This window comes from Ceratotherium simum, chromosome 15 (genome assembly GCF_057802395.1).
Source record: "Ceratotherium simum simum isolate JZ-2026a chromosome 15, ASM5780239v1, whole genome shotgun sequence".
NCBI classification, from domain to species: Eukaryota; Metazoa; Chordata; class Mammalia; order Perissodactyla; family Rhinocerotidae; genus Ceratotherium; species Ceratotherium simum.
In genome coordinates this window covers 23,330,489-23,354,050 of record NC_141914.1, presented here as the reverse complement: position 1 = coordinate 23,354,050, position 23,562 = coordinate 23,330,489, and the positions used below count along the sequence as shown (strand labels likewise).

At 37.1% G+C, this 23,562-nt stretch overlaps 1 protein-coding gene across 1 annotated transcript; it reads left to right on the top strand.

The window, feature by feature from the left end:
• The first annotated feature begins 354 nt into the window (after positions 1-354).
• On the top strand, positions 355-23,051 carry MIX23 (mitochondrial matrix import factor 23). The gene is made up of 5 exons (XM_004436506.3): positions 355-436; positions 10,136-10,261; positions 15,080-15,226; positions 20,055-20,114; positions 22,754-23,051. Exons 1-5 carry the CDS (start codon positions 386-388, stop codon positions 22,802-22,804), a joined length of 435 nt encoding a protein of 144 aa, XP_004436563.1. The 5' UTR covers positions 355-385; the 3' UTR covers positions 22,805-23,051.
• Positions 23,052-23,562: the final 511 nt, after the last annotated feature.

Sequence of the window (23,562 nt, the reverse complement as noted above, 5' to 3'; positions counted from 1 at the left end):
AACGAACAAACGGCCCTCTGCTCTAGGGACGAGAGGTAAAAATCTACTGTAGATTTTCTCCTGGAACGACCTGGTTGGTGCAAGCACAAAATTGTTTCCCTTTTTGTAAGAAAATGGGATTGGAGTAGAAAGATCCCTTCCAATTCTGACATTCTTCGATCCATGCATTTGGGCCAGTTCCAGGAGAATACGTTAAAGGGATAAGAGTGAAAAGAGGGATAGCAGGGATACAGGCTTCGACGTGGATGAGGATCACGGAAAAGGCAAACCCTGTGCTTAGCTTTCGCGCGGATTCCCTTGGGAATTATTTTTTTGTCAGGCGGCGTCGTGGACACCTTTGCTCCGCGGTGATTGGCTTGCGGCGGGGGCCTCGCGTTTGTCCAATATGGCGGCGCCCAGTGGCGGTGTGAATTGTGAGGAGTTCGCCGAGTTCCAGGTGATGCGGTTTTCCTCATGTTACAGGCATATCCCTGCTTTTGTCCCCGGACCCTGTTCTTGCTTTGGCCTGGGAGGGAGTGCAGACCAGTTGTTGGAGAAGCGGGCAATTCAAGGCTCCTTTTTCGAGCCATTGGAGGTCATGGGGGCGCGTTGGCCTTAAGGAGCTAGGGTGCTCAGTGGGGGTCATGGTTTTTCCTGCGCCGCCCAGGCCGTCAGCAACTGCACCGGGAAACTCTGGGTGGTTCCGCGGTGGAAAGCCGAAGTCGGGCCCGGTGGGTAGGGATTGTAACAACCTTTTAGCCATCCGCAAACTCAGCTCCTAGCCTCAGCCATTCCCGTCCTTTAAGTTGAGCATTTATAGGAGAGAAGAAAGTGAAGGAGAGCTTATCTATTTGATGAAACAAACCAAAAAACTTGGTACAGGTTTTACTATTTTGATGGGGCAGAACGTTTGGAGTCTTGGAGGGTCGATTAATTCTAGTACCTGACATGGTGCTACTGCCTTCCTAGCCATTCGAGAAAAGGTAACATTTAAGAAAAAGGCTGTATCTTTTATGTATTCAATCACCAGAGGCCTAGGGCTAGTTATTAAGCCTAGGAATTAAAGAACAGGGGTCCGAATTTTGACCAAGTTGCTGTGAAAGGTATCTGTTCCAATGTAGGCATAAATGTGCTGCTGCGTAAAGAGTTAAAAAATCATGACCTTACAAATGTTATTTTAGCTAAACACATTGAAAAATTATTTCACATAACATTGACCTCTCTGTAGTAAGCTTTCTGCTTTGAGCCGTTTTGTAGGGAGTGATATTCTTGAAGATAACCTCAACAAACTGAATTATTTGACAAACATCATTTGGCCAAAGAAGTTTTTGTTCGGTCTTTCTATCATCGTTTCCAACCCTCTTCACCACTTCAGCCGCTCCTCAGATGATAGATAGCACAACAGCAGCCGACTTCAAATGTGATCAAAGTGCCAACAAATACAAATAGTTGTAAAAATCTTAAGATAGAAAAAAGACTTGGATTCTAAAGTATATGGAATATTTAAGATTAACTGGCCCATTTGTGGCCTTGGTCTTGTCACATTAGTACTATGATTTAACTTGTGTTAATGAGCTCAGATAATTGAGCAATGATAGCCTTAAGGTTAATCAGAAGGAGCCCTGGTTAGGGAGTTATATGTTCTGGGTTCTAGTACTCCTTCTGCCATTAACAGCTTTGAGAGCTAATCACTTAACCCCTTCAGGAATTAACTTTTGAATCTGTTAAGTAACATTTAAAACTGCTTCCATCTCTGTAATTATTTGAACCTCTAAAACCAAATTGCGAAAGATCTGTTTTAGCTGTTGAAACATCCATCAGTGCTTAAAGAACACTTAGATTTTTCTTTTGGAGGGTCCAGTAAGATGTAAGTGGGGCAAAAGCTAGACTGTCTTGCAGAACCGTTCCATTCACAGAGATAATGTAAATAAAAAGATCATAAAATGAGTCTTATTAATGAAACCTGGGGGAAGTTTTTAGATAGTTTCTCTAGGACTTTTCCAAATGTGTGGTTTATAATGGCAAATATCCTGGGTTAAAAGTCAGAAGATCTGGTTTTCCAGAACTGGCCTTGGCATATCATTTAACCTCATTGCAAATGAGCATGAGAATATTTGCCCCTGCTGCCTCAGAAGCACATAAGAACTTAAGCGAAGGCGCTGTAAACATTTAGGTTTAGATGAATTTGATAAAATTATAAACTGTGATTAATTGGCATACTCACAAATAATTAATCAATGTTTATATTTTTTTAAGGCTATGAAACCATTACATTTTGTTTATAAGTACCCTAAATGTGAAAAGCACTGCAGTGAATACTGTGGAAGAGAAACGAAAGCATGTATTTTTTATTTTAAAGATTTAGGTACATTTTTCAGAATTTTATTGTGAAAATGTTCAAAACTACAGAAAAGTTGAAAGGATTTTACAATGAACACTCGTATCCACCATCTAGATTCTACAATCAGTGATTTGCTATATCATCATGTCTCAGTGAATTCATAGGATAGGAAAGGGTCTGAGAAATGCATCATTAGGCGATTTCGTCATTGTGCGAACATCACAGAGTGTACTTACACAAACCTGGGTGGTATAGCCTACTACACACCTATATGGTACTAATCTTATGGGACCACCGTTGTATGTGTGGTCTGTCGTTGACTGAAATGTCCTTATGCAGCCCATGACTATTTATCACATATCCGTCTCCTGATCTAGCCACCTTTTTACTTATTTTTTTGATGCATTTCAAAGTAAGTCACAAACATCCATATACTTCATCCCTAAATATGTCATATTTGACATATCATTAACTAGAGTTCAATATTTATTTACTTTCTTTCTATAAAATTTGCATTCAGTGAAATGCGCAAATCTGAAGCTCAATGAGTTTTGACATTTACATACTCCTGTAGTGCAAACCTCCATCAACATAGAGAATAACACCATCACTTCCAAAAGCTTCCTCATGCCTCTTCCCAGTTAATCCTTGCCCATATATCCGTCCTCTTCGGCCCCTCTTGCAACTATTGTTCTGATTTTTTTCCGTTTAGATGCATGTTTTAGTTTTAAGAGTTTTTAAAGTGTTTTAAAATTTTTGCAATTCTTATTTTTCCATTATAAAAGTTGGATTTAGCATGCCAGAGAAAATGCCCTATGTCCAAAATAAAATAAAAAAGAAAAGAATGTATAAAACGAAGTGTCTAGAATCATTTACTCAGCAAGAATTTATTGGATATTGTATTAGTCTGCTAGGGCTGCCGTAAAAAATACCACAGACTGGGTGGCTTAAACAACAGAAATTAATTTTTTCACAGTTGTAAAGGCTCAGAGTCCCAAGATCAAGGTCCTGTCTGGGTTGGTCTTGTTATGCCTCTCCTCCTGGCTTGCAGATTGCTGTGTCATTGCTGTATCCTCATATGGCCTCTTTGTGCACACAGAGGGAGAGAGACCCCTGTGTCTCTTCCTCTTGTAAGTACACCAGCTCTATGAGATTAGGGCCCCACTCTTATGACCTCATTTAACCTTAATTACCTTCCTAAAGGCCCTGTCGCCAAATATGGTCACATTGGGGGTTAGGGCTTCAACATATGAATTTGGGGGGGCACACAGTTTAGTCCATAACAGGTACCTGCCAGGTACCAGGCACTTCGAGAGACCCAGTGGATGGGATATAAAACAAGAAACTCAATGTAAGCAGGGATATAAAACATGTAGAAGATATTGAGAATATGAATACAACAATAATTCAGAGAGAAATAAATCAAGAGATGGTAATTAAGTTGGGCCTTAGGTGGACAGGACCAGCGGAATTCTAGGTAGAAGGAACAGTATATAGGCAGAAAATTTTATGTATTGGGGAAATAGCAAATCAGTATTGCTGAAATTCAGGATTTACACAGAGGTGCATTGGGATTATACAAAAGATTGGAACCAGATTATGGAAGGCCTTGAGTGCCAAGTGTGAGATTGGGGAGTCATTTTTGAGCAGAGGGGTGAAATGATCAGAGATGCTTTAGGAAGATTCATCACTACTGCCATGGTCTTTGTACATGCCCTATCATTTTTGCAACTAGCTTTGCAATAGCTCTCCTTATCTTCAGTCATTATTCCTTTCTCTAATATATGCCCCCTTCAATCTGATCTCCATAATACTGTGGCTTCATACTGTTATGTTCTAAATTTTAGAATCTGAACCATGCATGTAACTTCAGGCTTATATGACCAGGTCTAAACTGCTTAACATGGCATGCAGGACCTTTTAAAATCCAATCCCAAAGTGCCTCTCCCTAGTTTTATCTCTTACCACTGCCCTTATTCATACGTGTTTCTCTCTTCTCAACCCTCACCACCTCCAAGATGCATTTGAACTCTGCTTCCAGCACACAGGCCTACTTTCCCCTGAACACATCATGTTTTGTCATTTCTTTGCTTTTTTTCACTTGTTGCCATCTTGAAATCCCTTCTTCCTGATCCTGAGACCCAGTTCATCTATCACCTGAACAAAATCAACTAAGTTTTCCTTCCCAGAATGTTTAAGTCTTGGTATTTCTATTAGGAATATTTATTCATTTATACACAATTGATTTTGAGTTGTATGGTAATTAGGTACAGACTAAATAGACTATTTTCTAGCATCAATGATGGTTCCTTTTACAACATGCCCAGCTGCTCTCTGTTCTGTGCCTGGAGGTGTTGGGTGTCAGAGGACTTGGGCAGTTGCAGGCAAGTCTGTGTTTCTGGCTTGGGGGGAGCACAGTGTGAGCATTGGTATAAAAAGGGAATTTGAGGAACCAGGTCTGTCTGAAAAGAGCACCACATGAACGAGATTTACTTCTGAGTACCTTTAGGCAGAGGGCGAGGAGAGGAGAGGTTAAGAAATTCCAGATTATTCTTTGGAGTACATTTTTCTTTTACTGTCGTGTAGTAGACCTTTTACCAACCCCACAAATACCCTAAAAACTGCCAAAAATAGTAAAAGGAATTTTTCTGAGGATTAACTTTAGGAATGGAGTATAGGTTAATGGTAGGGGCAATAGAAAGTTTTCTCTACTCCTCACTACTACTAAATATGGGCACTCCTTCACTACCGAAATTGCCTTCCAAGAGGATGAGATTTTCACCCCACAATTACAGATAAAACAAAATGCAATTCCAGGATAAATCCTTGAATAATTTTAAAGGGTCAGCTAAAATTAGAGATTCATGATCTATCACAATCTCTTCTTGTTTTGAGGAGGATGAAAGATAGGAGAAGCTGGAGGCACTACAAAATTTGGAGAGTTATCTTTTGCTATGCTTTGTCATTTAGAAGCTGAATAGGGTTCCAGATCCTATATGAAGATGTAGTCTTCAGAGAGCCGCTGAACTATGTGTATTTCTGTATTATCTCTGTGGACTTGTGTTGCTGTTCATTGTGTATGATATCTGCTCAGAGGCATCTTCTGTATATTTTCTTGGTGAATTTGTGAGAGAGAGAGAGGGTATGCCATTGGAGCTAGGCATCAGATAGGTAGTCAGCAATTCCTTATGAATAATACACATGATTTAATGGCAGCACTTTTGTGCCTGTGTTAACCTTCATTTGCTCTCAATCCATGAGGGCTGCCCAAGCTTTTCTCTAGACCCTCTTGGAGTTGCCTTAAGAGCTCTGGCACTTTTTCTGCTATAAAGAAATGTGTGCCTAGTGAGGTGGTTTATAGTTCTTTTCCTTCTGCCTTTGCAATTGTGAAAGAAATTCCTTCCTGAATCTTACTCCCCTCTTCACCTTTTTTTTAGCTTTTCTAGTATCTTTTCTGTGACATTTAAGAATAGCTTATAGTTCTCAGCAATCCCTGAACAAGTACATTATCAATTTAGAGATTGTTGTTATGTTTTTTCAAATTCAACACTTGTCCAATAGAACTTTCTGTGATGGTGGAAATTTGTGCTGTCCAGTGTGGTAGCCACTAGCAACGTGTGGCTCTTGAGCATTTGAAATGTGGCTAGTACAACTGAGAAACTAAATTTTAAATTATATTTAATTTTAATTAAAATAATTTCATATGGCTAGTGTCTCCCATATTAAAAGCCAAGCTTTGGATTATATATTTATGATTCTCCAGCACACAGAGAAGAACTGGTATATTTGAAAGTCCACATTTGTAGGTTCTGTTTGTAAGACTGACATTGATTGATTCATTACCTAGGTAATGAAGATAAATGCAGATAAATTCCCACTGCTGTATAAGGAACTTAACAGTATGTCCATATTGTTTTTTTGGAATGGAATTTGGTTGTATAGCTGATGATCAAACTCAAAACTGGTTAAAGTTCAGAGTAAATAAAAACTCTACGGAATGTTAGACTACATAATCTTTCACCGGGATTGCGGCATCAATCTCCTTACTGATCCCTTTGCATCTACTGTGGTTCCTCTCTAATCCATTTTCCACACTCTAATACCTAAACTTTAATTTAAGCGATCATTGCAGAATACAAATCTCATCATGTAACCCCATCATACTTAAACGCTTCATTGGTTCTCTATTGCTCTTAGGAAAAAGACTAAAATCCTATAACGTTACCTATAGTGGTGGGCCTCATCTTACACCATGTTTTCTTTTATTCTCTGTGCTTAAGCCACATTAACGTTTCAGTCCATTAAACACTCTGTTTGAATGGCTCTTGTCAAGATCTCCCATGATTTCCATCCTGCTAAATCTAAAAGTTAATTTCTGTCCACATCTTTCTTGACTTCCTAGTCACATTCAACACAGTTGACTGTTTCCTCCTCCCTTTTTTTTTTTTTTGTAAGGAAGATCAGCCCTAAGCTAACATCCATGCCAATCTTCCTGTTTTTTTTTTTTTTTGCTGAAGAAGTCTGGCCCTGGCATCCGTGCCCATCTTCCTCCACTTTATATGGGACACCGCCACGGCATGGCCTGACAAGCGGTACATCAGTGCGCGCCAGGGATCCAAACCTGGGCCGCCAACAGCGGAGCGTGCGCACTTAACCACTGTGTCATGGTGCCAGCCCGCTTCCTCCTTGAAAACTTTTTTCTTCTGGCTGCTGAAATATTTCAGTCTATCTCTAAAAGACAGTGATTTTAAACACATTACCAGTATCACATGCAGTTAACAATAATTTTAAGTATCATCAAATATGCTGTGAGTCAGAAAAGAACTCGTGATTTTCCCACTCCTTCCAAATCTTCTCTTCCCCCAGTCTCTCCCCGCCTTCATTTAATGGCACTACCATCCATTCACTTGGTCAGGCCTCAAACCTAAACATCATCCTATTTCTTTTCTCATCCCCCGCCACCAATTCATCAGCAAGCCCTATCAGCTCTATCTTCAAAATGTATCCTGAATCCAACTCCCTCTCCCTAATTCTGCTACCTCTTAATCAAACTGTCTTTATCTCTTGCCTAGACCACCATAGGAGTCTGCTAAATGGTCACCCTGTTTCCATTCTCCTCTCTATAATCCATTCTCCACATAGCAGCCGAAGTTATCTTTTAAAAAGTTAATCATGTTATATCATTCCCTTGCCTAAAACCCTGTTGTCTTTAGAACAGAATACTTAATTGTTTCCATGGTCTCTATTGTCCTCCATTTTCTGGTCTACTCTGACCTCACCTAATACCACGTTTTCCCCTTATTCACTCCCAGCCCATTTGCCTTCTTTTAGTTCTTCAAACACCCCAAAGCTTGTTCTTGCCTCATAATTTTTGACTTATTCCCCGACATTTTCTTTTAGTTGGCTCATTCAGGTCTCAGCTCAAATACTACGTTCTCAGAGAGGCCTTTCTTGAGCTCCCTATCTAAAGTATTAGCCTCTCAGCCTCATCTAGTCCCTCTTCATCCCGTTACCTCGGTTTGGTTTCGTTTTTGTAGTACTTTTCAGTACTGAAATTATCTTGTTTATTGGGACACTTGTTTATTGTCTGTCTCCCCCTATGAGAATTTTACTCCATAAGAGCAAGGACCTTTTCTGTTTTATTGACTAAAGTAGACATTAGTAAATGTTTTTAAATGAAGAGTGAGTTAATAAATGAATGAACTCTGTGATACTCTCCCCAACTGCTGCAAATGTTTAAAGAAAGATTGCTGAGGACTCTCAGCCAAGGAAAGCTTTTCTAAAAGGTATAACTTAAACCTTGGCCTCAAAAGATCAGTTTGATTTAGATATGGGAAAAGAAGAGAGATTTTAAAGAAGGCTTTTTTTTTTTTTTTTTAAATAGGCAAGTTGTAGGAGGTAAAATTGGCAAGGAAGGTGCCTGCCTGCTACTTACCTATTTTGACTCTCTAAATAGTGCTGCCACCATTTGTTTGGAATTTGTCGCTTACTGACATTATATATCCTCCACTGTACGTAAAACATTATTTAAAGTGGTTGTTACTTTAAAGTGCTAAATATGTTGAGATTATCCCCTAAGAGTTCCAGTTTACAGAGAATAATGATACTATTGACAAAAATAGAAAGATACAAAAAGGGGATAGGATAGTGAAGTTGGTTTCAGACCTGAAGTTTGCCTGTGTTTTATTATTCTAAATTATGAGCCTTCTACAAGTTTTACTTCTGGATTGGAATCTAGAAAGGGCTAGTAAATTACTAGTTAAAGATTAATAGACTGATAGGAACAGAATCTAGACTGCAAACTTAGACTGAATGGCCTAAATGGTTATTACAGTTGGAAACACCTAAATGTTCATTATTGGGGAAGTGGTCAAATAACAAGATGGAATATTTATGCAACTATTAAAATTGTTTTTATAACAAGGACAAAATGCTCATGGTATAGTGTCATAAAGCAGGACTTTAAAATGTTATATAGTACCTCAATTTATAAAAATATTCATAGTTATGTATAGAAAAAACTAAAGGGACATCTTATAATATTAATAATGGTTAGCTATGGATGATTTTTATATTCTTTAAAAATTTTTTCTAATCTTTCTAAAATGATTGTGTATACTTTAATCATAATGAAAGTTTTTATTTTAATAAATGGATGAAGAAAGAATTAAGGAGATGGTTTCAGTCATGGATTTAAGTTTGGCAAAGGGAAGCAATAGAATGGTATGTTGAGGGAGGTAGAAGATCAAGCAAAGTTGCCTTTAGTACACATTACTGTTGAATGTTAACTTATTGGATGTTTCAATAAGTATATCCCTAGTATTATATACTTCTATTTTCTTTATGATTTTTCAGTGATCATATTTTGTTTTGTTTTGTGGGGTGAGAGGGGGGAAAGAACTTAAGAGACAAAAACGAAAGAGAAGGGTATACTGCTAGAAACCTTTTCTAGAGTTTGTTATCTGGAGACAGGATGTAGCTGATGCCCAGCGTTTCTCTAGTGACAAGTGAAAAGAAGTTTCAAATCTTCAAATTCTAATGAGAAGAGACTATGCTGTGTAGGTACACTCACCAGAGTCTTCCTAAGTCCCCTGCCCTTTTGGTATTATTTTTCTTTTGGTTGGTTTTTTAAGAGTTGGAACCTTTTTTAGGGGAAAGAGATCCTTGGAAAATGTGAGCTAGGGTTACTAAAAAGGTAAAGCTAATTTCTACTTGTTCTATGAACAAGAAAGCCATGAAGAGATTTGATTCCTTCTCTAGGTACATGCTTTGTTTTACTTATTTTTGTTACAAAAATAATACACAATTATAGTAAAAAACTAAAAAACAAAAATCCGAAAAGGATATAGATTAATTTTTGCACTACTGATAGTTTCTTATATATCTTTCCAGAAGTTTTCTATCTAGCGCCACATTTTAGAATGATAGACAAAGGAATAGAGCAAACAGTTATACCGGATTGTTTTGGACAATTTGAGATAATCCAGTTCGGTAGAACCCTTTATTGGCTGTATGCTGAAGATGGAAAGAGTATACACTATTTGCTAAGCACTGTGCCAGCAAGTAGGGTTTAAAAATGAATAAATACCCTTAACAGTTGAGCAAAGGAACCAGAGTTGGTGCCTATTACATAGCCTGCTATCGTTCTTGTAGTAAAGATTTTCTTGTGGTTGTACTATATTTGGCATGGTTTCCTCACTCCTGACTTACAAGGTTGTAAAATATCCAAGAGCTTTATTTTTTTATTTAAATGCTTCTTTTTTATCACTTAACTTTCCATTCAGGTTATTATTCTTTTATTTTAAATATATATAGGAATTACTCAAGGTGATGAGGACGATTGATGACAGAATAGTACATGAATTAAACACTACGGTTCCAACAGCTTCCTTTGCAGGGAAAATTGATGCCAGCCAAACCTGTAAACAACTTTATGAGTCTGTAAGTGTATCTTTTGAGTCTTTCTTTTGTGCTTCCTTTATGCCTTTTTTTGCAGGCAAAATAAGAGATCAATTGAAGTATAATTAAACTGTGGATAAAAGAATGACATCTTTATGTTTTCTTGCCCACACCTGAGGGTGTGTATAAATTTTGATCTGATTTCTACAAACTAAAGAAAATGTGTGATCTTATGCACACATGTGTGAAGAGATGGTTCTAAGGAATGAGAGCAGTCGTTTATTGGCTCCCTCATGGGCAGGCTTTAACTAAAGCTTCCTTATAACTTCCTTATACACCAAGGAAGGAAGGAGAAATGAAACAGTCAAGTAAAACAGGGAAACAAGAGCAAGGGCTTTGAATGAATCAATCCTAAGGAGCCAGACAGCTCATGTAAGGAAGAAGTAAAACCTTACACACTTTCTCTATATTCTTTCTTTTCTCATTCATCAGGAAGGGGAATAGAAGCATTTGGTGGTTGGGAGAGAAGAAAGCCTTTCCTGAGGCTTTGGTTTCTCAAGTATATATTTTTTCATTGCTTCTTAAAGATTCCTTTATTTCTCTTTTAATTTCCAAAAGCAAAAGGAAATAATGAGTTAGCTAAGTATTTTTTATAGTTTACTTATATCTTTTCATTAATGAAGCTAATGTTGAAATGGTATTTGGTTTTTTTAGGCTTTACCACAAGATTACTATTTGGATTCATAGTTTTGTAAAGAAGGTATTACTTAAAACCTAAAGTCCATTTCTCAATTATGAAAATAAAATCAGTTTTGGATAAGCTTATTCGTATCAATTAAATTCACAGCATTAACTGCTGATATTTTTGTTCTGCTTTTATATGAAAGTACGTTATTTTATTGAGTGATCAGATAATTCTTGTGGCTCGAGAAAATTGCAAGGTTGTGGGCTTTAATGAGTAGAATCCAGTATTGGAAGTAGGGAGCCTGGGTCCAAGTCCTAATTTATTATGAGATTGTTTGACAGTTCACTGAGTTTTTTTGGGTAGCTCTGTCTAAAGAACTAGAAATTTATGATCATTCTAGTGATTTCCGCCCAACTACCCATACAATCTCTATAATATATTCAGTTGTTTCCATTTATAACCTTTTTATTAACCTAGAGGTTTGTAGTGCAGTGATTAACGACATGAATTCCGGATCTAGATCCTGAATCCTACCTCTGCTACTTCTAGCTGGGTGACCTTGAACATGTTACATAACCTCTGCCTCAGCTTCCTTATTTGTAAAACAGTATCATAATAGTACCTAGTTCATAGAGTTGTTAGAGGATTAAATGAGTTAATATAAAGTGCTTACTGTACTAAATATTTTACATATAAATGCTTACTGCTTCTATTGTTGTTGTTGTTGTTAGTAGTAGTAGTAGTAGTATTTCTTATCCCTTTGTTGAACCAGGGTAACCTTGCATAGTTCATTTGGAACCTTTCTATTTTGGATATTCGTGTATATGTGTTCGGTTTTTTTTCTGTCTGTATCCTAGAGGAATCCAGTAACACGAATGTCATGTAAAGGATTGTTGACCCAGTAGCTTTGAGCCAAGGATCAGGCCTACAGCAGAGTGCCCATGCTAATGAGTACCACTGAATTCCCTTAAATATTGTCTCAGTTAAGAAGTGAAACTCTATGAAACATCCAAGTTGCTTATGGTCACCTTGACTTACTTGAGTCCCTGATGAAGGAATATTTGCATTCTCTAATGATAATACTTGTTCATAGGAGATGATCAACAAAGTTATTATGAAGCACTTATTTTAGAAAGTCTAGATCTTAAAAGTATACTCTTAATAAAAATAAAATAATATTTCAATGAGATCCCCTTATTAGAGCATATTCCCTTCAATCTATGAAATTTTTCTAGCTCTACATTGTTTATTCTCAAGATAAACATGAAAATCAATACTGAACAATAAAAAGTCTATGAACTTGGAACAGTACATTGCAAATGCAATACTATTATTGGTGTCATAGTGATTGATTTAGGGTAATTTTAAAAGGTATCTCTTTGATATAATGAACTTTTGAAATATATGTTTAAATGGTATGCTTTCCCTTTCATCCTTTTGTTGGAAGTTCTGGAGGAAGATTTAAAACACAAAAAATGCCATGACAAAAACTTATTAATTTTTGTTTTGTTTTTAATGATAGTTAAACCAAGGGTCATTGTCAGGGTTCTAAAACAAAAGATATTTGGGAAATTAGAATTTAATTTAGAATTACTTTAGCATCAACATTTGTTCTAGAAAGAAAAACAACAAAAAACTATAATCAGGAAAACTGTTGGCATTATATTTTCCTTAAAGTCAAAAAGCATTGTTTTAAAATAATGATTAAAAGGTAGTAAGTGAAAATTTTAGACTAAAAGAAGTTTTCAGAGTTCTGGTAAGATAAAATAAAACTAGAAAGTCCTAGGTATAGCCCCTTTAGACTAGTTTTGAATCATTCTCCTGCCCCACCCAAATGCTTTCATTTCATAATTGCTTACCCCACATCAAAAAAAGTATAGTTATGATATGGTTATTGTTCAGGATTTTTCTCCTCTAACCAAAGGCCTTTTACCTTACTGAGTTTCTTAATAAATTTTATCTCAGTTCCTTTGATAAGCTCTTTATATATATCAGAAACAATTCTCATGTGACCATTTAGTCCTATATTTTTCTCTGATAGGCTCATGTCACACAGTCTATTACTAGTTATCTAGCGTCCTCATTTCTTTGACATACATGTACAGGAGTCCACACATATGCCTCTTGCATATGGCTCTTAATTCTGAATTTTACTGAAGGATGGTCATGATAACCAGACTAAAGTAGTTGATAATGCAGAGTAAAAGATGATTTACCCAGGAATTTCTGTCCACGTGGGAGTGGTTCACAGTGGGGCTGATCTGAAGGGAAAGTAAGCAGGTGAGGGTGGGAGGGTAGTCTGTAGCTAGAAGGGTATCCACAGGAAAGGGGCCAAGTTCAAGAGGGGCATAGCAGAGGAAAGCCCAACCAAGGAAGGAAACTTTGTGGTGAGAGAGACTGAAAGGAAAATACTGAACATTTTAATAAAATGTGCACAATTTGAATTTGATTTTAAAATGCAGATAGAAAAATGAGAACATTGTGATGGACTTCCAGTTGGTACTCATGCTATTTCACCAGTTGCTGAGGGGTTAGATAAAATATCAAAGTGATTAAATAACATCTGACATCTGAGCAGTGTATTGATCATGTTGCTCCTAAATTTTAGAAGTAGAAAGGATATTAGTGATTATTTACTCATAATCCATGATTGAGCAAAAGAGGAAACTAAAGCCTGGAAATTTTAATTATTTAACCAGTCTCACACAGCTACAGGGAGAGCTTCTTAACTCTGAGGATGTTTCTTTTCATACTCTATTTTGGGAATAGTAGTTCCCTACTCTCAATGGCTCCTTTAATTTGCTGTAATCACACCTGAAGGAGTAACAGAAGCAGCATATTAGCCAATGAACTATGGGCCTTGAGGCTGTCCTTGTGAATCCTAAATGTTACGATGAAAAAAATTAGCATATTATAGAAATTTACTATAGGTGGGGTTAATGTCTATTAGGCAGTTTAATTTCCTTCTCTTCACATGGGTATGATTTATAATTAATGCACTTTTAGTATTGCACTCTAGAAGGGCAAAGGTTTATTCTTTCTTGGCATATATTAAACCAGCATTTCTCAACCACAGGGTCCTGATATGATCGTTTAAGAGATGTATTTCAAATAACTTATGAAGAATGCTTAAGGGTGGTTAAGTTACTCCTGTATTTTATATAAATATATATATATATAATGGTTAGGTTATCCCTATTATGACTATCACTAGCATAGCGTTAGGCTCTTCTCTCTTCTGAGGGAAGAAGGAATGCTATGACATGTCAATCATGTCATATCATGATTACACGGAGCAAGTTAACACTTAAAGTTTAGTTGGAGGTGAACCACTGTTATTTATGTACCATTAATTATAATGGCAATTACATATTATTTTAGTGTTTTGCTTTTCCTCTTCCCCAAATTTTTGGGGTGTCATCAAAATTTGGCTATGATCATGGGAGTGTGTTTGAAACATGAGCATCACACTTTGTGAATGAAGGCAGAAAATAGATGTGAACTGTTGTATTGGATCTGTTACATTAAGATGAAGGTTAGTAGAGAATTGCTCTGTCAGATCAACATAATTGATGGACCCAATAATCTGTACGTCATACACAATTTTTCCTTATTAATACTTAAACTTTAAAATCTTGAAAAGGGCTCTGTCAGACATAGGTAAATGCAACATTCTTTGTTTTTCTTTATTGTAACTAAGAGCTTCTCTACATCACTTACCTAGTGATTTCTTGCACTTAATGACAACATGAGGCTGAAAGGACAAAAAAAGAGAGGAGGAATAGCAATAGAAAGTGACCCAGAAGCTGTGTGAGGGTGGGCAAGGGTGGAGGAACACATGGGTGGAATAATGGGGAGAGCGGGGGTTGCAGGGAAAAGGAGACTGAAATGAAAAGCCCAGGCCTAGGGATGCAGGAGGAGGAGTGGGAAGCCCTGGGAGCAGATCAAGGAAGAAGACGACCCCGATCTCATACCTTCTCCCATTAGAGGTGTTTCCTTTGACCTGTTTTTAGGTGATATAGCTGATTCAGCACGATCTTCTCTTCAATAGATTCAATTTTTAAAAATTGTTTAGAGAGTATTACATTTCTGTAGTCTAAAAATAAGGATTTTTTAAAAACACTAACGTGATAAATTGGTGTGATTTTTCTCTTTTCATTCCTTTGTTGTTTTAGTTGATGGAGGCTCATGCCAGTAGGGACAGAGTGATAAAAAATTGTATAGCTCAGACTTCATCAGTAGTAAAACACCTCCGAGAAGAGAGAGAAAAGAATTTGGATGATTTAACGTTATTAAAGCAACTTAGAAAAGAACAAACAAAGGTAAGTTGAACAAGATTTACATATGTGAGGCAGAGTTTTTCCGAACTTAGCCTTCAAAATAAAGGCAGTTTTTAATAAGAACAATTTAGGGTAAGATATGGTCACTACCTAAAAAAAATGACCGGGAGATTAATACTTCAGTTAGTGGGCTTTATTTTATTACATTTAGATTTTAATGGTAAATTTACGTGCATTTCATGAACATAGGCAGGGTAGCAGCTTTAGCTAAAAGAAGCATGTAATCATATTTTATTTGCATTCCTTTATATATTCTACTGTTAACGATAAAAAGATTAATACAGACCAACACCACATCAGAAAATCTAGGGAAATCACATCTGTATCTGTGTTTTGAGGCTTGAGAAGAAACATTTTTTTAATATATTTACATTTTGAAAATATTTACCTCTGGTTTCATCTGTAGAAATCTGCTGAAATGTAATACAGATTTTTAACTTAAGAATATTACCCTCCTCAGCCATAAAAATATAGTACTATTTAAATATAACCAGATACACTAGAACCTCATCATAATTTATTTCCCTACTGTGGAGAAGTTGCTATGGGTCTTTGGCTCTTTTCAGGCACTCCTTTATTTCCACTTCATCTCTCATCCCTGCAGTTTTTGTTTTTAAGAAAACAGCAAGTGTCCCGTGAGTGATATGTCAGAGGAAGCCTTATTTTCCCCATATCAGCTCTAATGTAGATACAGAGTATAGTTAATGAAGCAGAACTATTTCTTTATAGCCCTTAAATGTGACATGTCAAGAAAACAGTTGAAATGTATACCATATTTTATTATGTGGAATGTATTGCTCGTTTTTTTTTGAAGGGGGAGCTTAAGGGATAACTTTTAATTTTGATATAATTTCACACTTACAGAAAAGTTGCAAGACTAGTACAAGGGAACTCCCATGTACCCTTTACCTATATTCTCAGTTGTTTACATTTTGCTCCACTTTCTTTACAGTTCATTCTCTCCGCCCTCCCTTCTGCCTCTGTCCTTCCCTCCCTCTTTCCTTGTCTCCCCATCACCCCACATATACTTTTTTTTCCTGAAGCTTTTTGAGAGTATGTTGGACACATTGTTTCCCTTTACCCCTACGTAGGTTGGTTATTTCTTAAGAACAGGGGCTTTTTCTTACATGACCGCTGTACAGTTATCAAAATCATGTCTATATATTTAACACAATAAGTGTCTTACTGATCCTTGCGTGTCAGGTGACTGAAGATCCAGTTTGGGATGGAATCATTTTCATACTGAATAGTCGTGAAGTTTACCCTTTGTTTAGTAGATGTAGCCAAACTTGGAGAGGGGACCTTATCATCTGTCTCAAGCCTTTGTTCTTATACCTGCACACAGGTGAGTGTGTGCCCTTTCTCAGTCATCCCACAGGGCCAGTCTGTCTGACTAGATTCAGGATTCATCCACTGTCTTCACTGCTCTCTTTGTTCATGATGACTGCTTTAGTCTTGTATTCCATAGCTGCTTGTTCATCAGGCCGAGGTGGATTCCTCAGACAGTGAGTTTAGGCTATAGTGGTCATCTTACCCCACTCTCAATATTTATGAAGGCTTATAGATAATTTGTATAAAGCTGGTTAAAATCTAGTTATTTATGGATATTGTATTTTAACAGACTCTTAAAGGTATTAACAAAGGAAACTGCAGGGCAGGGCTGTTAAATCAGAAACTGAAAAATCACTATTTGCAAATTAAGTCAAACAAAGAATAGAGTGACTCTTGTTAGGTGGAGAGCAAAGTTCAGAAACCGCTGAGTGTTTGGGAGTGATCGTGTCACACAATTTGGTCCGCCCTCAGTTCTGCCCTCTGCCTTTAGGGCCCAGAGAAAATCACCAGGGTGACCGCTGCAGGGTGGGGTTTTAGAAACCAGTCGGTGAGTTATGAGAGGGAGCTTTCTAGCCTGATGTTGTATAGGACTAGAGGGTAACCATAATAGTACTTAAGCAAATAAGGAAACTTGAATTTTTTTTTGATTGTCAAGTTTGCTGTGAAGATTATGGAATCAGAAAGAGACAGCTCTTAGAGATGTTCCAGCTCTGCCTCTTCATTTTCTAGAGGAGGAAACTGAGACTTGGAGATACTAACTGGCGTCCCAAAGTCACAAGCCAGTAAGAGGCAGAACCGGGACTTTAACCCATCTCTTCTGACGCTAGATTCAGTCAGAGTTTTTGTAAGTTGTGACTAAGGCTCAAATTCTGATTACTTTAGTGAACATATTTGTATACAGAGATGCGAGTCTAAAAGTCACTACTTCTTTACCTGAATCCTTAACTCAGAAAAAGCACATTCTTTGCTGGAAAACTGTGTAACTGCTGTCACCTAGTAGTGGCCTTTGAGAGGAAGTTTACCTGTTTAAGACCCAGAGCCTCAAAAACCATCGTCTCAGAGGTAGCATTTTGTTGGTGGTGCTGAAATTGTATTAGAAGTTGGCTGTAATATCTGCACTGTTCAGGAATCGAAAAAACATGGATTATAAAGGCAGACAGCTCTAAGGAAGTAAATCCCATTTACCACTTGGTAGCTTTGTGACCTTGTAAATTAATTGCTCTGAAACTTCTGATTTTTAGTTTGTAAAATGCATTTGATACTTAGTAACGTCCGTCCTATTTTTTCTTTTTTTTGGTGAGGATTAAATTGTGTAATGTATGTAAGAGCTAACATATTGACTGATACAAAGTAGCAGCTCTTTTCCTTTCCTTTTTGAGTCTTTGGGGCTCTACATTTGCTACATTAATCCTCTTTCCAATATCCCCCAACCAATGGTTTCCACCTTTTGTTTAACCACTACTTAAAGGGGTGGGGGAACTCACCATCTTCTGTGGCAGTGCAGTTTCTTTTTGGACAGTTGTAATTGTTCACAGATTTTCTTACATATTGTGAAAATCTGCCTCCCTGTAACGTGTCATTACTGCTCCTTAATCTTCTCTCTGAAGCTGTATAGGATAAGTCTAAACCCATTTCAGCATGACATCCCTTAAATATTTGAGAGCAGTTATGAAGACTGTCTTAGTGGCGTGTGGTGACACTGTTCTTTGACTGAAGTTGTTACTTTGCAGTCAGTCCAGGCTTTGACAGAGCAGGGAAGCTTGAATGATTTCAGGTCTATATAGCTGATTAAAATCTGAAACCGAGGTTGCTTTGGTGTAAGCAGGTGGACTTCTTCCTGCTTGTTACTACTCCGCAGCACACCACCGGTCGTCAGAAACGCAGTCCTTCCCCTTATTCCACAGTTTCCATCCTAGTACTGCCTACACTCTGACACCAGTTCTGAGTCTAGGAACGGGGTTTACAAGGATCATTGGATCAGTACCAGCTTCCAGTCTTATTGGTGTTAGGCGCACATGTCTCAAACCTCTCGCCTGAGCTATACTCCTAATTGGTCAGGGTCTTTGGCCTGGGTCCCCGAAGCATGGTTGCCCGGATCTTGTCTATTTCTCTGCCATTTTGTTCCCAAACCTCCTGGCCTGGGTCTTGACTTTGGCTTAAGGAAATCATCCTGGTTTTAACTCCTTGGCTGCCTCAACCTGTAGTTCATGCTTTTTTCCCCGTAATTTTTCCTATATATTTTCAAGCCCTCTTCCTGGAACTAGCCAGCTGCTTTCCTTTCAAGCTCTCTGACCAGAGATGACTAGGAGTATGATGGGCCCTGCCATCTCGAATTGGCTGCTTTTCTGTTGGAGTAATTAGGTTGGCAGTTATAAAGAAAGTTAGAAAGACTTGAGCATTTTTAGCCTCAGACCTCTGGCTATGTGGTGAAGGCATGGAAAACTCATGCCTTTCTAGATCACTTAGGCCTTATATATTCTCCTTCCTCTCTCTCTGTTTTTCTTCCTGATTCTTTTTTCTTTGTCCAAATCAGGTTGCCACCTCTTTGTCCTTCTTTTTATTCCTCTGTGCTGTCTTTGCAGATCTGTATTGTAGGATCAATAACTAGAACTAGAATTATTGAGTTCAAGGACATATGAATTTACATTTTTGATACGTCTTACCAAATTGCCCTCCATAGTTGTTGCAACAATTTATACTCCTACTAAAAATGTATATGAGTGTATCTTTTCCCATACCCTCACTGATATTAGGTTTTATCAGACTTCTTCATTTTTTAAAATTTTTGTCATATTATGGCTTAATTTGCATTTCTTTATACATGAGTAAGATTTTGCATTTTATTTTTATTTATTTATTTATTTATTTTTGTGAGGAAGATCAGCCCTGAGCTAACATCCATGCTAATCCCCCTCTTTTTGCTGAGGAAGACCGGCTCTGAGCTAACATCTATTGCCAATCCTCCTCCTTTTTTACCCCCAAAGCCCCAGTAGACAGTTGTATGTCATAGTTGCACATCCTTCTAGGTGCTGTATGTGGGACGTGGCCTCAGCATGGCTGGAGAAGCGGTGCATGCCCAGGATTCGAACCCTGGCCGCCAGTAGCGGAGCACACACACTAAACCGCTAAGCCACAGGGCTGGCCCTGTGCATTTTAAAAATATGTTTATTGGCCATTTGTATTTCTTCTGTGAACTACCTGGGCATTTGAGGTTTGTTGTTGTTTTTTTTTTTTTTTAAAGCTCTCAAGGTGATTGTAATATGCAGTAAAGCTTGAGAACCATGGCTTTATAAGATTGAACAATTGATTACATATGGGGAGAATGGGCTGTGTCAAAGAAGGTTCCAACATCTAGCCTAGGACCATTAACAAAGAAGGCAGGAGCACCAGTTGATATTGTTGGGAAAACATTGTAGAGTTTGGTTTTAGTTCTATAATGTAAATTTTCATAACTTCAGTTTTTTTTACTTTCTTGCAGTTGAAATGGATGCAGTCAGAGCTGAATGTTGAAGAAGTGGTAAATGACAGGAGCTGGAAGGTATACAGTAATCTTGGTTCTTGGAGAGAACTTGGAGGGACTGAACTAGCAAAGGGAAACCAAGAGAGGGGAGTAAGGAGTGCCTTAGGGCTCCTAAGAAGACTAAAGATCCTCCATTTACAAGCAACTGAAGATTTTAACTTTTTGAGGGGGGCATGGTTAGCATCCAAATAGAGCCATCTTATAAAAATTAGCTTTATAGTCGTATGGTAGAATTGTATGACCTGTCATGATAACAGAATTGGAGACATTCTGTATATTTCCTAATACTAATTATAGGCATATTTGGTATTTGGAGTTATTACTCTAGTTAACTCAGAACCTTCAATGCGGTTATTTGTTAGAATTAGCTTTTCTGAGCCCAGTTACTTTCCATAAGTTTTCATATCATTAGCTGTCCTTCACGGTTGCTTGTTTTCTAACATATCTGATCATGAAACTTTTTTTGTACGTAGCTCTACTGGTATCTGATAATAGGGCCTTTTACGGCTCCTAGATTCACATGCTCCTTATTACCACCTGCGTAGTTCTGATTGGGAATTAGATTGGGGGACCAGGATCCCAGGACTTCACATGTAGTCAGAAATCACAGAATTCTGACTTTAGTTTTCTGAAAAGTATAGCTGTGTACCCATCTCTAAAATTTCAAAGATTTCCAAAGGGGAAAATCTATTAAATCTGAAAGAATGAACTGAAAATTCTATTTTATTTTTTGAAGTTAACCAATGGAATGGGGTTAAACCCAGAGAGAGGTTAACTGAACCAGAAGCTAGAATGTACCAACTTGCAGAGCCATGCATAAATTGCAAAATACAAGTTGATTTTCTTTGCTTTCTCACGTTTTTTTATCCTCTCCTTCTTGCTAAGATTTCCTATTCCTGCCCTTTCCACCAATGCGATAAGGTGTTTGCTGCTTGAAAGATTTTGGCAATATCTGTCCATTTATATTCTCTGGAGAGATAATGTTTACTCTTGGGAGGGGATGGGGGAATGGTACAATGAATATCTGGTTTGAAAAACCCAGTGCAGGGGTTGATGTATGTAAATGTATTGTAATGGGAAGAGCGAAGCATTTTTGGACTTGATGTTAGTTTTAAATATGCTCCATCTACTCCACAGAAAGTGAGGTTCCCTACTTGTTTTGAAAAGAAGAAAATGTAGCTATAATGCAATAGGCCAGCTAAAGTGGTTAGGAAGTCATTTAGGAAAAGGATTTGGAGAAGCTCAGCCAACTTGTATATATCATCCCAACCAGTGTATCAGGGCCACCAAACTGAATCCTCCTCTGGTCTGAGCATTGGGAACTTCAGGAAAATGTCAGGGCTGGGAACTGACTTGAGATGAGCTATAAGAGGAAAGGGCCAGAAAGAGTCTATATAATTTCTGTATTTTCTCTTAATTGTGAGATACACATGCCAAAGAGTATGTAACATGTAGAATTTAAAGAATATTAATACACTGAACATTCATCTATCTACTACCCAGCTTAAGAAATTGAATAATACCAGTATTTTAAAAGCTTCCTATGTTGATTTTTCTTTTATTTTTATGATAGTCCACAGTGGTCACTATAGGTTTTGTTTTGTTTTCTTTTAACCTTAAAAATGACTTTTCATTACTTCAATGAAGTGTGAAGAGTAAATTCTGAGAAGAAATTCTTTTAGATTTTTATAAATTTTTTTTTGAAACTTAAAATGTTTAGACACGTAATTAAATTTTTTTTAAATATTAAAGGGTATACAGTAAAAATTCTATCTTTCTTCCCTCTTTTTCAGCCACCTCCTTTCCCTTCTCTCTGAAAGGATTGTATATGCCTTCAGATATTTGCACCTTTTCTAATTTTATGTGTGTACGTATGTGTGTGTATACACACACACATATTTCCTTCCCCCTTTGTCACACAAATGAAAGTGTACTGTCCACACTTTTTTTTTCTTTTAACATATCTTTGAAATCTTTTCAAATCAGAACATAAAGAGCTTCCTTATTCTTTTTTATGCTTGCATTATATTCCATTGAATGACTACCAAAATTTTTAACACAGTCCCATATTGACAAACACTTAGTCATAGAATGTTCTTTTAACATTTACATGTTATTTGTTTAGACTTTTAGAAGCAAGGTAAATAGAGCAAAACATAAACAAAATAAATTTACACAATTTAGCGAAAGACTGGTCTCCCTTCAAGTATACCTACTTGTAAGAGGCATCTGGCACTTGTTTAGAAAAGCACAACAGGTATCTAAATAAAAACTGTTATAAAAAGAGAAAAAAAAAATTCTCTTAAACGCATTTTAGATGTTTTTGTCTAACTGTTCAAAATATGTCCAGAATATGGAACTGAGATGTTTGTTAGTTACTAAATAAGCTAGCTTGTGATTATTTTTTCCTTGAATAATTTACATTTTATTAAAATTGTCTTGTAAGTGGATATGAAATCTTACACCTGGTAGATGCTCCATCCGTGCTCTTAACACCAGTTCAGTCAGTTTGAACCCGTGAGGAAACTCCTGTTTCCTAAATATGTTGACCTGAGACAAAAACGGTTATATCCTGAGCCGTGCCAAATTTAATTTAGTTATAAGCCTGATTTACACAGGACAACTCAGTGCCTTTTGTTTCTGTTGAAATATCTTAGGTGTTTAACGAACGCTGCCGAATTCACTTCAAGCCTCCAAAGAATGAATAAAGAGATACTTTTTTAAAAAGGACCGGGTCATCTCATAAGAGCTGAGCATGACAGACATCAACAAGGCTGGCTTCCTAGGACGATTTCTGAGCCAACAGTCCAAGACCTTTTGTTGATTTCAGCCCCGCTTAGCCAAGACCTCAAGTATAAATAATTCTGATAATTATGGAGAAATCAACTGCTATTTTATACTGATTCTGTAAAAAAAAAGATGTTTTGTAACTATTAAAATAATTTTCTGACTCAGTGTACATATTTATTTCATTGTTTTCCAAGTTGAGACAGTAAGTTTTTGTAAGACAATTTGAATACAATTTGAGTATCTGACTTGATTCGTATTGTACCTTTTTGATTTTTCAAATTTATTGGCATGAACATGGACCTTTTTTAGTCACTGGTGATTTTCTCCCTTTATTTATCTTTGTAGGTTTATTGCTCTTAAGTAAAAGGGCAATATTGTAGGCTGGGTACTGTCCAAAGAAACTTTCTCCTAGTAACTTATCTTGTTTCATATGCAAAAACTAATTTTGGATGGAATTTCTTTTCTGGATAGTATTTCCATGGACAATGAAAAGGAAAGCAGTAAAACAAATTCAGAAAAGGAAAAGGCAGAGGAAGGCTTACATAATAGTATTCAAATTAGTCAGTAAAAAACCTGCTGTAAGTGCAGGATTTGGTCATTGCAAAAAAAGCACTTTCTAGTACAGGATAATTGTATTAGTTTTCAATTGCTGCTTAAAAAATTACCACAATTTAGT